Source organism: Gavialis gangeticus, unplaced genomic scaffold, assembly GCF_001723915.1.
Source record: "Gavialis gangeticus isolate Ggan-Ray unplaced genomic scaffold, GavGan_comp1, whole genome shotgun sequence".
In the NCBI taxonomy this organism is placed as follows: domain Eukaryota; kingdom Metazoa; phylum Chordata; order Crocodylia; family Gavialidae; genus Gavialis; species Gavialis gangeticus.
The window spans coordinates 147,102,666-147,118,025 of record NW_017728992.1 but is presented as its reverse complement, the minus strand read 5'-3'; the positions used below and the strand labels follow the sequence as shown (position 1 = coordinate 147,118,025).

Here is a 15,360-nt window from a genome sequence, read left to right as displayed (position 1 = left end):
TTTTTTTTTGTTTCCAAGACCTCTGGTGAGGGACCATGTGGAAAGCTTTTGGAAAATTCAACTATAGTGCATCACTGGATCCCCCTTGTCCATGTACTTGTTAACCCTCAAAGAACTCCAGCAGACTGGCAAGGAAGAATTTCCTTTTACCAAAACCATGCTGACTCTTCTCCAGCATATCATATTTGTCCATGTGACTGATTATTTTCATAGTTTCTAGGGTTGGAAGGGACCTGAGCAGATCATCGAGTCCGACCCCTTACCATGGCAGGAAAGAGTACTGGGGTCAAATGACCTCAGCAAGGTGTTCATCTAGCCTCCTCTTAAAAACCCCCAGGGTAGGAGCCAGCACCACTTCTCTTGGAAGTTGGTTCCAGATCCAACTTCCAACTACAGATTATTCTATACCATATAATTTGGGAATAATTTAGTAAAATCTAAATTGTTGCATTCATAGTGTTGCTTTACAATAAACAAAAAGGACAACGTAATTAAAATGTTATAGTTGATTATAAGTTAAAAAACTCATAAATAAGCATTTGCTCAGAAGATATCAGCACCTTCAGTGATTATAGCTAATGAGACAGGTAAGCATGCTCTCAAAAATCTTTCACAACACATTTACATACTTCACATTTGGACTAGAATTTTCTCTAGGCTAGCCCACTATTAAAAAAAGAGAAGTTTGTACTTAACTGGAAAATAACTTCAGTGTAAGATGTAAACTTGGTGTTAAAGGGACAAATGGCACTGAGCACACAAAGGAATTAGACCGTATTTCATATACAGTTCTGTCAGTACATACAGGTCAGCCCTAATAACCAAAACATATGCATTATTTCAATTATAGGCCTCATTTGACTAGGGACTGCTTAGAGGATTCGGTCCCAAATGAATTTTCATTCATGACCTAAAGTAGGAATGAAACCTGTGTCTCTAGGGGCATAGAAAACTGACAAGCCACTCTAGCAAGACCTTGTCTGAATACCAATCAAGATCTGACCTCCAAGTTTCGACCTCTAACAATGGCATGAAAGTTCAAAGTTAACATTAATACAATTCTTAAATCCTCCTGTGTCTAAGTATTGCTGGTCTCAAATTATAACTTGATATCATACATGCTGGATTACCTAGGGATAAAAGGATGTGCTAAGTACAGAGAGAAAGGCTTAACTTTGTTTCTGTTCTTTGTTGGCATGTGCCATAGACACTGGGTTAAATAAGTGAAGCACTGTTCTGGGTTTTAACTAGGCAAATTCTTAAAACGTTTATTGACTCTATGACTTTAAAAGTTATCAGATATTAATTATGGTAATAATAACATTAACAATATAAGTCATCATAAGTAATTTTCAGTTATGTAAAGTCAATGGTATTTCTGGATTCTGCATTTAATCGTCATAGGATAACATGGACAGAAAGAGATGGTAGCTGAAGCATACTGGGGCTGAAGGAAATTTAAAAGCACATGGTTCATTGGAAAGTAGGGTGGAACTCACAAGGACAGCCCCCTGCTCAAGCCAGGGTCATCCTTGACTAAACCAGCTGAGTCAAGTATCCGTCTAACCCGTTCCTGAAAATTTCTAGGAAAGAAGATTCCACAACTTCTCTCGGTAGCCGGTTCCAATGCTTGACCACCTGTACAGTCAAAAAGTTTCACCTAGTCTCCAACCTAAAAAATTCTTCTGCTGCAGCTGGAGGCAATTGATTCAGTATTGGGATCCAAATGAATCCTTCTGGAGAGTGTCCAACAGCATGAGATTTACTATAGCTGTTTTCTAAGACTATTTCAGCATGGTGCAAAACAATGTGATGCAGAGATGGGGCTGAACGTGCTGGCTCTTGTTTCAGAATCTACATAGTGCAAGGCTGCATTAATTAGCCCAGGTGTAGCACTGAACAAGAACAGCCACCCAACTTCTAGGTCTGAAGCTACTGCATGTACAGCTAGCTCTGGCATCTTTACAGAGCGCTGCCTTCTGTTGTATAGATAGGGGCCACAAAAATTTGTGCCCTCAATACGCTGCATGGTGGCTCCTTTAATATTACCATTTCCCCATTGCACACTCCTCCCCCTCTGCTACTTGCCCTTGATCAGTAGGGAGGTGAGAAATATGTTCTTAAATATGCCATTGTTTATGCCTCCTGCTGCTGATTGGTGAAGGGGTCCCCAGTGGCCCCGCCACTTGCTGCTGGCCAGACAGGAGGCAAAAACTGCAATATATTTAAAACTGTGGTTTTCGCCTTCAGGAGCAAGTGGTGGAGCCAGTGGTGCCCCTCTGCCCATCAGTGGGGGTGGGGGGGGGAGCACAACAGAAACAGAGACATATTTAGAACTCTTCCCGGATGTTACCCTTCTCAGAAGTAGCAATGCTGAGCCACAAGCCCCCACAACCAATGCTGACCTCTCCCAATACACAATACCAACACCATCTCCTAAAACTACACCTTGGGGGAAATCCAGAGACATGGTAGTAGAAGGAAAACTACACAGGCTTTTCAGTAAGATTTCTATAAAAATACTCACTCTACTTCAGGCAATACAAGATATAGACATATCTAACTAAAAACAATAAAGACCTACATGTCATTCCCTGCCTCAGTTTCCTCCTTAATCTTTAGTGTTCCTTGGGATTTGGGTTAATATTCATTTAGAGTTTTAAGCTTTCTCTCTTGGGCTTCACTCCTCCTCTTCATGAACATTTCACCATACCACATTCTTCTTTCTCTCCTCTTTGTCATCCTTCTGCTTCTGGCCATTTCAGCAGTGAAACAGCTCCTTCTTAGAAACGAAACAGACCACCCCTAAATCAATACATAATACATAAACAGATGGTCCCATGTGATATTAGGGCTTTGCTAGTGATAGTGATACTCTTCATTAACATGCAGCTACAGTAGTTCTTGCTATATGGCCTCATGCTTTTTTCAGGGAAGTGGACAAGGTTCCTCTCAAATGCTTTCCTGGCTCTCCCAGAATGGGAAGAGACATTCACCACCAGAGAAGAGACTTTCACAACCTGGTACACTTATGCTCCTTGCTCAGGAGACAGGCTCTCTCTTTTTTGGGTTGACTTGGCTAATTGGGAGGCAGATGAATAAAGTCCTAATTCTAGCTCTGGTTTGGCCTCAAGCCCTCTTAAGCCTCTTGAAACACTGGGAGATTTACTTGGTAGACCTGCGTTTTCCTTTTATTGTCTTATCTGATGAAGTAAATAATTAGCTGGCCACACTGGACACAAGACCCATGCTACTTAGCCAACACACCAGAGACTACACCAAGAAGCAGCAGGAATACTCAGTCACCAGGACTAAACACAATTTGATGCACTCCATCATTATTGGGTTATTCCTGGACCTCCTGGGAATTAAGAAGGTTCTAAATTTCCTCCTGAACTTCAGTAGTAAAACAATGTTCTGTTTTCAAAGCCTACTCCTCTGACATCTCATAGGGTTATCTCCCACAGAGGAGTTTGAATGGAAAAAAATCCTATGCATGAATGAGGTATCTTCAATATTACAGATAAAACAAAAAAGCCCTGTTGATCTTAAGAGAGTGGAGCTGGAAGCAAAACAACCTCTTTAGTAGCTCTTTTGGAGTTTGGTTGAACTGTTTCCCTGTGGAAGACATCAGCTGGCTCCATGGCAATGGTCATCAAATTTGATTGCCTCCAAATATCTGATAATATAACCAAGTATCACTAATGTATGCTGACTTTCTTATGTGCTTCTTTCCCCAGATGTCCACCCAGATCCATTCCTATCCTTTAAAAAAATGGATGCCCACCAAGGAGAGGGGGAGAAAAGGGTGCTGCTGGTCCTAAATCTTAAGACTTAGTTTAGGTGGTGCTCAGAGGACAAGGCAAAAGTTGTTCACTTCCTGGTAAACTCAAGGTCAGCAAGGACAGCTCAAGATGCTGACCAAGGTAGCCCACAGGGGAATGGTATGAACTAACAAAATGACTTCTAAACAATAGAGTCATGGAGTAAGAAGCTGTGATCTGACATTTTCTGTCTAGGAGTCTTTTTCCTGATGGTAAACTTACTTTTTTTGGCGTTCATAGTAATAATGCAGCAAGTCTATTAACTCCCTACTTACTCTACACAGCTGGTCAGATGCCCAGCTCAGGGTCTTATGTCTAGCTCTCTGCCCCCCAACACAGCTGGAACATTCAGATATGACACCCATTACCTCCACTGAGTCTGGCATCATTCCCTGGTTTGGCAGGACATCTAGGCTAGGTACAGACATTATACAAACTGGTATAAATGATCAGAACCTGGTCTAAACCTGTAATAGAACAATAGTTCAGTACACATAGACCAAGGGTGGGCAATTATTTTGGGCGGAGGGCCGCTTACCAAGTTGTGCCAAGCTGTCAGGGGCTTCATGGGTAGCCCCTCCCCTTGACAGGTACCCTGCCCCCTTGGGACCAATGTCCCAATGACTTGGGACCAACGTCACGGGGCTAGCACTGGTGGGGCTCAGAGCGGGGCACAGGCTGGCAGGAGTCTGTGGAGCTGGGCTGCACCAGCAGGGAGAGGGGGGAGCTGGCCCCACTCTGGGCCCTGCTGATGCTGACCCTGGGACATGGGTGTAGGCCCTGCTCCCACACCTGCTCACTCCCAGTGCCCACCCAGCCCCACAGTACAAGCAGGGGGGCAGCGCGCAGCCCCAAGCCCCTGCTCAACAGCAGAGAAGGAGCTGGTGCTGAGTGCAGGGGAAAAGTGGCCCCTTCCCTTCACCATGCCCAGAGCTCTCTGCTGCCGCTGCTTGCAGCCCTCGTGGGGCAGGCAAGGGGGTGCTTTTCCCCTGTGCTCAGCACCAGCTTGTAACCCACCCCCGCTGCCAGCCTGGGCTCTGCGCCGGCTCCAGGCTCATCCATCAGGACTGTGCCATAGCAGCAGCAGCTGTGGCCCCCCTGCTTGCCGCACCAGGCAGTATTGGCTGCTGCTGCCACCCGCCTGGAGCTCACGCACTGGGCAGCAGCAGCAAACACTTCGGCAGCAGGAAGGAGCTCCAGGTACAGGGCAAGGGAGGGGCTGCTTTTCCCCTGCACTCAGCACCAGCTAGTCCCCTGTCCTTCCCCACACCCCCCGCCCTTACCTTAGTTTCCCACGCTGGGGCAGCCACATGGTCCCAGGCCAGAAGCCCTTGCTGGGGCTTCCAGCTGGGGAGGTGGGGCCAGGCAGGCCCTGCTGTTGGAGGAGCTCTCCAGGGCTTCCCCTGGGTCTACTGTCCTTGGTTCCTGTCATCTTTGACAGGAACCAAGGACAGATAAGTTTTAATTTTCTGAATTTTTTTAGGGGCCCCGTTAGTCAGGTAGAATGGTCTTGTGGGCCAGAACCTGCCCACAGGCCGTATTTTGCCCACCCCTGACACAGACCAATTTAAAATGGTGAAACCCAGTCTAAGATAGACAGGGATGGATGCAGTATTAGATTTAACTGGTTTCTAATAGGTTAGACCAGTCTATTGAACTTTTGTACCAGATCTCTTCCTGACTCAAGTTAGGTCGCAGTCCTCGGGCATCGCAGGCTGCTTTGTAGTACCCCCCCTCCTGTGCTGTGCTACCCATTCGGTATGGGGCTACCAGGATGGCCCAGGGCTCAGATGGCCAACAGACTACTGTTGCCATTTGTTCAAATAATGAAAAAAACATTCCCACAAGCTATTTTCATAAGTATTACTTCTATCACTAGGCAACGGCCCAGAATCTATACAGGTAGAATCTCCCCAGAACACTGAGGCTTCAGGAGAGTAATCACTTGAACCAAGTATTATGGTTGCTCTTATTATACACTTTACCAACAAACCAGCTGTTGCTGTTAGATAGCCATCTTCTGCAGGAGCCACTGCTGATTCTCAGTCATCCATTTCAGTAGGTATTCCACCAACCACATTGTCCCCTTCTCACCAACTCACATTCTTAGACTTTGGTGGTTCAGAGGCTTGGATCTGTCAAGCCTCCATCAGTGAGAGATACTGTGACTACATGTTCAACCAAGTTGTCACAGAACTCCTGTCCCAAGTTACCTGTTAAGGGCACACCAGACTGTTCTCCCAGACTGGTCCACAGTATCTCAATAGTCTATCACAACTGAGTCAGTCAGGGGAGACAGTCCTCTATTTGGGTCCATGAAAGCCATCCATTCCAGAGTTATTAATGGTCAAAATGGAAAAGCCAAAAATAAATAAATAAATAGCACCAGGTCATAGTAAGACTCTTTTTCCATGAAGACCCTTGGGACCAGTGGCCCCCCGTCTGGTTCACAGATAAGTATGTATTAATAGTTTTAAATCACTGGTGTGCTGTCTGGCATTCTCTTCACCCAGGAAGAAGCCCTAAGGCAACCATCAACTAAGGGCTCTACCTTCAGCCAGACATTTCAGGTAATGAAGACTGAAAGCCTGACTTACCACTAGGTTGGTTTACTCTTAAAACTCCTCCCTCCAGACAGGGCAGGCAGGAGCGGGGAAGGCGGCAGCAGTGCTGGGAAGGGGGTTACAGGGAATTTTGGGGTGGGCATAGACCATGCCACAGCCACCCCTCCTAGTGCTGCTGCTGCCTGCCCTGCCTCGAGTGCAGCCCCCACTGCTGGGAATAAGCCAGCGCAGCCTCCGGCCCTGAGCCCACAGTGGGAAGCTCACCATCGCCCCACACACAAATCCAGGCAGCAAGGCATATGCTCCCCATACCTCCCCTAGGGGTGCACGCAGCGGCTGGGAGCCGCCCTTCCTTCCCACCCCTTGGACAAGTCATCCACAGCTCCTTCTTGCCCCCAGCCCTGCGCCCCCCCTACCCTCTGTCTCTTCCCTCCCCCAGACTTCCTGGCAGGAGGCTGTTCTCCAAGCTGCCAGGCCGCATTCCTGGCTATATGCATGCATGCAGCATTTAAATCAGTGACATTATCAGCTACACTGGCCAAAAAAGGCCAACTGCTGATGTCAATTTTTCTTTTAATCGGTGCCAATCCGATATATTTTTCTCTTCTTACTATAACCCTGAGGGAACAGCAAACAAACTATCCCTGCAAATAAAGGCATGACAAGAGAGACAGGGTAGAACACACTGAATGTTTTCTGCTTTTATATAGAGGGAGACGCCTACTTTTTTTAGTTAGTCACTTTTCATCTCTGAAATCTGAGCCAAACACTTGGAGTAGTTCATCTGAAAAAAATTCAGACAATTGAAAACTTATGGCCACAATGTAACATTGATGCCATGCACTGCTTGAGGCTGGGCATTCTATATTACACTCAATAACTCTTTTTTTAATTTATTTGTTTGACAGCAGTGTCTTTGGACTGCAATCAAGAATTAGAGCCCTGTTTTATTTGAAATTGTGTTGACTTTAGTTTACAGTCTAAAAGTAAGATGACCGGCCGGAGCAGTTAGATTAAAAAAAGAAAATTGGATGGCAGAGCAGAAGAAAACAAACAATAAGACAACACTGATGAACAAGTTAAGTAGCTGGTATAGCTCATCAAGAATGGAGTTGCATTTGCACCAAAACAAAATTAATCAAATTCAGAAAAAGATCACAGATTAGGAATAAAAGCAAAGTGATCTCCATGAAATAGATTAATTTTTCTTCTTGTCAGAGAAAGAAATGAAATCCAGCAACTACTCTGCTTTTTGTGTTGCTGCATCTTATTTTATTAGATAATACAGCCTGTGCACTTTGACAATTGGTGGGTTCATGAGAACAAATCCAAATAACCACAATCAAAATTAAAGATGCATACATACATTAAATATGTAAGATCATTAAATCTATTAGCAAAAATCTTTTGTGCTAAATTACAGTGATCCCTACTAATAATGCTGCAATACTGTTAATTTTAGCTGCATAATATATACTCTATATTAAGCACAAAAAAGCTGGTTCAATTAAAGTTAGAAAAGTTATGTTTTACCTTTCCTTAGCTTACCATTTCATATATTACAATCCAATGGAATAATTCTACATATGTTACACTCACAATATAGTGAGTGAGTGCAGTACTGGATTCAAATATATTATATCCCTTCCAAAGATTCTTACAATGTCTTGGTTTAACAGGGTTATGCCAAGGTTTCAGTAACAGGGTTATTGAAATTGAAATTTCAATACGTTTTTATTGAAATTTTGGCTGTTGCTATTCTATTTTTAGGAATATACAAACTTTGTAAAGATGAAAGCAAGTTTTGAATCATTTTACTTCCTAGAGTTGAAACAGTGCTGTAATATTCAGTTAAAGTTTTTCAGTAAGTAGTGAAGCAATTTTAGAGCTTCTTTTCAGTGCATCTTCCACGAAGTCTGGCCAACACAACCACTGAGATGTCAGAGTGATCAAGTCAAGAAAAGCTAAATGCTTACACATATAATTATACTGGTTTCAAAACGAGTCCATTCTTAGGTTTAGAACCACAATGACGTACAAGCTAGTGCATATTCTTGTAACTACTCCAGGTGAGTAGATAAATTATCAAGAGTGATGATTTTGAATGTCATGTTTGCTTTAAAAAGAAGATTATTTACAACTAAAACTATTCAGCCCTTTCCTTTGGTACTTCGGGTCTCTTTCAGCAAGAAATATTGTAAGTCTAATCCTGCCATCCTCCCCGGCAAAAACATCATTGATATATTTTGGAGAATCTTAGTAAATCAAGTATTAAATGATTTGCATTCTTCTCATTTTAAAAAAGAAAGAAAAAAAAAATCAGTATTATTACACCACAAGAATTATTCAAGCATTCCATCAAAGCACACTGGGTGAAATTCACCCCCTTGCATAGAGCCAAAATATCTGAGCTCTGTGACCATGGACAGCGGTGTGGTTGTTGCATCTCTAGAGTTCAATTCCCTGCCTCCAAGCCCAAGGATAACGTTTTGTGTTTGCTGTACAGCTCCTCCCCCTACCTGAGACTGTAGAGCAGTTGCAACCTCCCCGCTCTTGGTGTTTGGCATCGAGGCCATTAGGCAGCATGAATGTGGATCTTAAAGAACCCTCATCTTACCCCCAATATGCCTTTTGGTCTGAGCAGGGCTCATGCAGAGACGGTTAAGCAGGAACTAGCATAAAAGAATAGGTTTCGTCTTCCAAGCACTCAAACGTTAACTCATTAAAAAATACTAACCTGATCTATCAAAAGTGTCATCAAAAACAACTTTGCAAGTTCTTCCATTGTTCAGAATGGTCTTTGCTGCACCAGGATCATAACTAGCAAACCAAGGCAGTAGCGAGTGATCATAATGGACTTCTTTGCTATTGATTTCAATAGGCGATTGACTGTGTCCTTTAGCACTTGGGTAATATTCATACCAACGATCAGGTCCTAGGAAGAAATTAAGAGAAATGTTATTAAAATGTCTTCCAGCCAGGCATAAATTTAATTTCTGTTTTAAAATATAGAAAATTAATGTCATGCTTAGCTAAAGAACACCAGTAACTCTTATTAGCAAGTGGACTGCTGGTCACTTGGATGCCTGTATTTCATGACTTACCAGGATTTCATTGCAGAAAGGACCATTAAATTATCTAGTCCAGTGGGGTGCCAACCTTTTTTGGCAGGCATGCCATAAATTAGCCCTATACCCTCCCCAAGTGTCAATCCCCTTCTCCTGCCCTTCTTTCTGTTCCCTGCCCTATACCCCTGACCAATCTCCTGCTCTGCTTTCTGCCCTGTCTAATGCTGTGTTGCCCCTCTGACACATGCCATACATAGAGGCCACAAGTTGGCTGCCCCGATCTAGTTTAGCCTCCAGTATATCACAAGTCATTACATTTCAACAGATATAAACCCAAAGACTTTAGTTAAACTAAAGCAAGTGTCGAACATATGACCCGTGGGCTGGATCCAGCCTGCGAAACCTCACCATCTGGCACCCAGTGCTGCCCCTAAGTCTGACCACATGGGGCACAACATGCACCCATGGCATGGAGCCAGTCAGCAGGCCAGATCTACACCACATGCAGCACAAGTCCCAGATTGGCTGAAGCAGCCACCAAATCAGGTATATTGTGGGAGAGGAGGGGAAGGGGGAGGAGGTTCATAGGCCAGATGCAGCCTGCAGACCAGCCCCATGTCACTCATCCAGCCTATGGGGGCAGATGAATGTGACAACCATGAACTAAAGCATTTCACTCTTCAAATGAGATGATTGTCACAGGCAGAGAAAAAGAAAGACCAAGGATGCCATCAATACCCAAGACCCCTGCAATGATAAAGGACCAATTAGGTTGAATATGCCCAAATGATATTAGCACAGAAACTATGCCCCATGCTGCATAGAAGAAAAGATGATAAATGCAGATGCCTCTGCCAATCTACTCTGCAAGAAAATTCCTTCTCGACTCCATGTCTGGTAATTAATGTGACTGCATACATAAGACATGCCACTCACACATCTAAGATTTTATTTCCTCAGAATAATGGCCTGCCTCATCCAATGTCCCATCTTCAACTAAGTCCAATCTGGGGGGAAGGAGGGGGGAAAGAGGAGAAAAGAAAGACAAATCCTAAACCTATCAAAATCCCCAAACTCAGATTAAATCTAGCAAATATTACACTGGGGGGTGGGGAGGGGAAAATCCTCCCTGACCTGTGCAGCCAGATGAGGCCCTGGAGGTGTGTGTTTCAGGTACATTCTCTTAAATGCAGAGCTATAAGTGTAATGAGACTGTTGAGGGCAATGCAAGATCTCTTATTCTCCTTGCATTCCACAATAATGAATTTGACTGGAGTCACAGATTACAAGGCTATATAGGACAACTGCAAATGTTCTGCCTCCACTATCCCCAGCCCCACCCCAGATTTTATCTCAGAAGCTAGATTAAAACATGAACTTTAAAAAGCATCTCTCATCTCATGTGCAAGATTCTGAGCAATGGTATACCCACCACTTCCCCTAGCAAGCTAATCCAGTGGTTATTTCCTCCCACGGCCAGGAAATTCTGTTTTATTTGGAGGCTGAATTTAAATGACTGACTTCCAGCCACCAGACTTTGTTCCATCTCTTTTGGCAATGGTGAAGAGTCCCCTGTCATCAGGTTTCTTTTTTGTGTGTCACTACCTATATGTAGCAATTGACACCCATCATTCTCGTCTTCTATAAACTGAATAAGTTGAGCTTCTTAAAACTCACACAGTAAAGCTTGTTATCCAGCCCCCAGATCAGCCTTGTGGCTGTCTGCTGAGGTCTTTCCAGTACCCACACATCCTTCTTCATGGGGAACACCAGACTGGAGTGCAGTATTCCAGTAGCAATCTTACCAGTGCTGTACCAATGCTTATAGTTCCGCATTTAAGAGAATGTAGCCACATGGGGGGCTATCAGATCCCCATCTCTCCTCCACACTGGCTTTTTCATGCAGCCCAAGTTTGCAACAGCCTTTTTGCCTAAGCACTGTACTGAAAGATCATGCTAAAGCAGTGATCCACCACACAAAGTCCTTCCAATCCACTGTTTTTACAAGACCCAGTCTTTCATCCATTAAATATGACTTGCCTCTTTGGCTCCCAGATGCATTACTTAAGATAAATGTTCTCTAAGGCTGTGCCCTTTTCACCAGACGTGGAAACATGCCATGAGCAAGCTTTAACAAAGGTTTGAAATAAGTCTGTAGAGCAGTGCTTCCCAAACTTGTTCTCAGCATGACCCCATTTCCTCACACGACCCTATTTCCTCAGCATAGCCCCCATAACCCCATCTGCTGATGCTGCAACCCCATTTGGGGTTGTCACCCACAATTTGGGAATTGCTGCTATAGAGCTCTGAATGAGGCTGAAGTTGGTTCCTTATTCCCAGCTCCTTATTCCTGGCTCCCAGTTCTTGGTTCCTTATTCAAAGCTAATCTTTATACACTTAAAGGTTGTTAGCAATGAATTAGACACGCTAAGGCATTAGAATTTCATCAGAAATGTACATTTACTAATAAAAATGTAAAATAGTTTTAGGTATCAAGTACATAGCCCTGAATAAAGAGCTGAGATTAGGTTGGGATTATGGAGCAGAATCCTTTTCGGGTTACCCCAAACCACATGTCTCTGCCACTGGGAGACTCTACTGAAGAAGCCTGGGCAGGGCTTCTTCTGACCCAAAGCTCAGTTTTCATGCACCAGCCTGGCAACTGACAGCCCCACAGACCTGTGTGTAATGTACATGGCCCCAAATAAGGAGCTGTGTTTGGGCTGTGATTATGGGGCAAAACTAACTATGGGTCACCATAAATCATGTGTCCAGGGGACAATCCTGTCTTCATGCCTGGGGGGACAATCCTGAAGAAGTCTGACTAGGTCCCAGCGTGCCTTGTTTTGCATGCCAGCCTACCAGAATATGGCACCCCAGGCCCGTGTCCTATGTACATGGCACTGAATAAGGAGCTGTGTCTGGGTTGGGATTATGAGGGGAAATCCTTTCCAGGTCACTCCAAACCACACGCCTGTGTCACTGAAGGACTCTCCTGAAGAAAGGGTTGGGCAGGCCCCTGCCCAACCCAAACCTCAATTTTTGCATGCCAGCCTGCCTACTTACAGGCCCCGAGGCCTCTGTGTACATTGCCCCAAATTATAAAATGAGAGTGATCTTGGATTAAATCAGGCAAAAATCCCTTTCGAGTCATCCCAAACCACTCATCTCTACCACTGGGAGACTCTCCTGTCGAAGCCTAAGAAGGCCCCTGACTAACCTTAAGCTCAGTTTTCAAGTGCCAGCCTGTGTGCTATGTATATTGCTCCAAAATAAGGACATGTGTTTAGGATAGGATTATGGGCGGAAAACCTTTTTGGGTCACCTCACAAGCCACACATCTCTGCCATTGGGGGACTCTCCCAAAGAAGCCTGGGCAGGTCCCTGCTCAGCCTGAACCTCAGTTTTTGCATACAAGCCTGCCTACTGATAGGGTCCAGAGGGTCTGTGTGCCATCTACGTTGCCCCAAATAAAGAGCTGTTTGGGCTGGGATTAAGGGTTTAAATCCTTTTCAGGTCACCCCAAAACACATATCCCTACCATCAGGGGACTCTCCCAAAGAAGTCTAGGTAGGGCACTGCTTTGACCCAAAACTTGGTTTTGGCATGCCAGTCTGCCAAATGACATCACCCCAGATTTGTGTACTATATATGTTCCTACAAAGGACCTGAATAAGGATCTGAATTTGGGCTGGGGTTATCAGGCAAAATCCTTTTTGGGTCATCCCAAACCATACCTCTCCACCACCTGGGGACTCTCCTGGAGAGGCAAGGGCAGGCCCCTGCTTGACATGCTGCTTGTTTTTGAGTGCCAGCCTGCCATATGTCAAGTACACTGCACCAAATATTGATCTTATTTTGGGCTGGGATCACAAGGCAAAACCCACTTCGGGTCACCCCAAACTACACATCTTCCTGGCCAGGGGACTCTCCTGAATAAGTCTGGGAAGGATGCTGCCCAACCTAAAACTTTATTTTTGTATGCCAGCCAGCTGACAATCCCACTGGCATGTGTGCTATGTAAACAGCACTGAATAAGGGCTGAGATTGGGCTGGGACTCCCAGCCCGAATCCTTTTGGGGTCAACCCACACTGCACCTCTCCACCATTGCTAGACTCTTCTGAAGAAGCTTTTTCAGGCACTATTTTATTCTCAGCTTTTTCCACCAGAGATTTCTATACATGAAATTAAGTAAGTTGGTAGTGCCAGACAATGTCATCATACCTACAACCCATGTAAACTGAAATAAAAAAAGTTATGTGCATATCTAGCTCTGTAGCAAATTACCGAACAATGCCTTCTCAAATCTCAATCACTGGTTTTTCAGAGATGGTAGTACCCTATTCCCTTGCCCCCTAAATCTTTCTTGTATTCTGTATTTAGGTCTTTTGTATTCAGGTAGAAGAAATGTTGCTAGTTAAAATATGTCAGCAGTCCAGATTAATTCAACAGAGGACATCAGACATATTTGCAAATTTATCACAGTTGGCTGAAACAAAAGTTATCTCATTGCAGGTACAAAGGAGTGGGGATAACATATGATGCTGGCAACCATTTGTACGTTTCCACAAACTTGGTGAGACAGAGCTGGAGTTACTGGCTGACTGGAATTTTAGAATTAAACAAGGTAGGATATGGAGATACATAAGCAATTGAAGAGCTCTCCAAAGCTCTTTGGAAGGAAAGTGTACCAAGCCGTGTTGTTCCTGTACAAATGTCCCAGAAACAATAAGGACACACCAAAGCCTCACTGTCAGGGAATTAGAAATACTGTACTGGTGTTAATGCAGATCACGTGGAGTTCACCTGCTACCATTAATCTACCTTCAGTAGATGGGCAACTAGATTATCTCCTTTGTTTCAGCAGCCCTTGCAGCCAAACTGGCACCTGCCTTTCCTTTGGATTAAACCAGCAAGGCGGATACTGGTGTGTGGACAGCTCAGCATCTCCATATACACTGTCCAGGCTCTTGCACCCTGGAGAAGTCACTCTGGCTTTGCTTCATCTTTCAAGCGAGGATTATAATAAGCAGCATCATAATTCTATTGTCCTGCGAGACAGATGCCTACTGCTACTGCTACTGGGGCTACTACTGTGATTTTCCGTTCTCATCTATCTTCTATGTTACATTACTGGATAGAACAGTATGCACTGATAATGATGATTTATTTTTCCAATTAATACCGTAGGTACCCAAATCCAAGATGGCTTTGAACACAAGATGACCACCCCAAAAAGAGGCAGATTCTATACATGGGTCGTTAGGACATATTATAATTTTATAATTCGCTCTAACTTTCCATGTATAGAATCTAGTTACTGGAGGGCTGTCTTAAATCTGGCCCCAACAGATGTGTAGCCTGACCCCTGCACCTTATTCCTCTGCCACTTGCCCCCTGGCCTTCACCCTGCCAGCTGACCCTGATCTATAACCCCCCAGAGCCAGGGCCAAGCGTGGCAGGCAGCCGGGAAGCGCCCCAGGCTCCACGGCTGGCAGGGGCTGCACGCACCCCTCAGGGTGCCTGGTGGCAAAGGGGCTGCGCTACCACAAGCATTGGGCCATTTGGTGCTCCTACCGCCCCGGCACACCAACATCCAGACTGCAGGTTTGCTGGCACTCAGCCCCAAAGCATTTCGGACCGCTGAGGCGTGCTGCCTCAAGCACCCACGCCTGCAGGTCAGGGGGAGACTCCACGTCCCCCGAGCCCAGCCAGCCAGGGAGCCCGGGCTGCCCCTGGCACAAGCGGGGACCCCCGCCCGCCGCCCCGCTCACCGTTGTGCTTCTCGTAGCCCCAGGGGCAGGGCGGGTGCGACATGGCCTCGGGATGCGGCTGCTGCGAGCGGCGGCGCCGGCGCCTCCCGCTCTTTTGTGGCTCCCGCCGGCGGGGGGGGGCGGGGGCCG

At 45.2% G+C, this 15,360-nt stretch overlaps 1 protein-coding gene across 1 annotated transcript in view; it reads right to left on the bottom strand.

Moving 5' to 3' along the window:
• Positions 1-15,339, bottom strand: part of LOC109305001 (carbonic anhydrase 3-like) — a 37,328-nt gene extending 21,989 nt beyond the window's left edge. Inside the window, exons 1-2 of the mRNA XM_019527874.1 lie at positions 15,232-15,339; positions 9,126-9,323 (exon numbers count right to left, since the gene is read on the bottom strand). Coding sequence (XP_019383419.1) covers positions 9,126-9,323; positions 15,232-15,274 — 241 coding nt within the window. The 5' untranslated portion in view covers positions 15,275-15,339. The remainder of the gene's footprint in view (positions 1-9,125; positions 9,324-15,231) is intronic.
• Positions 15,340-15,360: the final 21 nt, after the last annotated feature.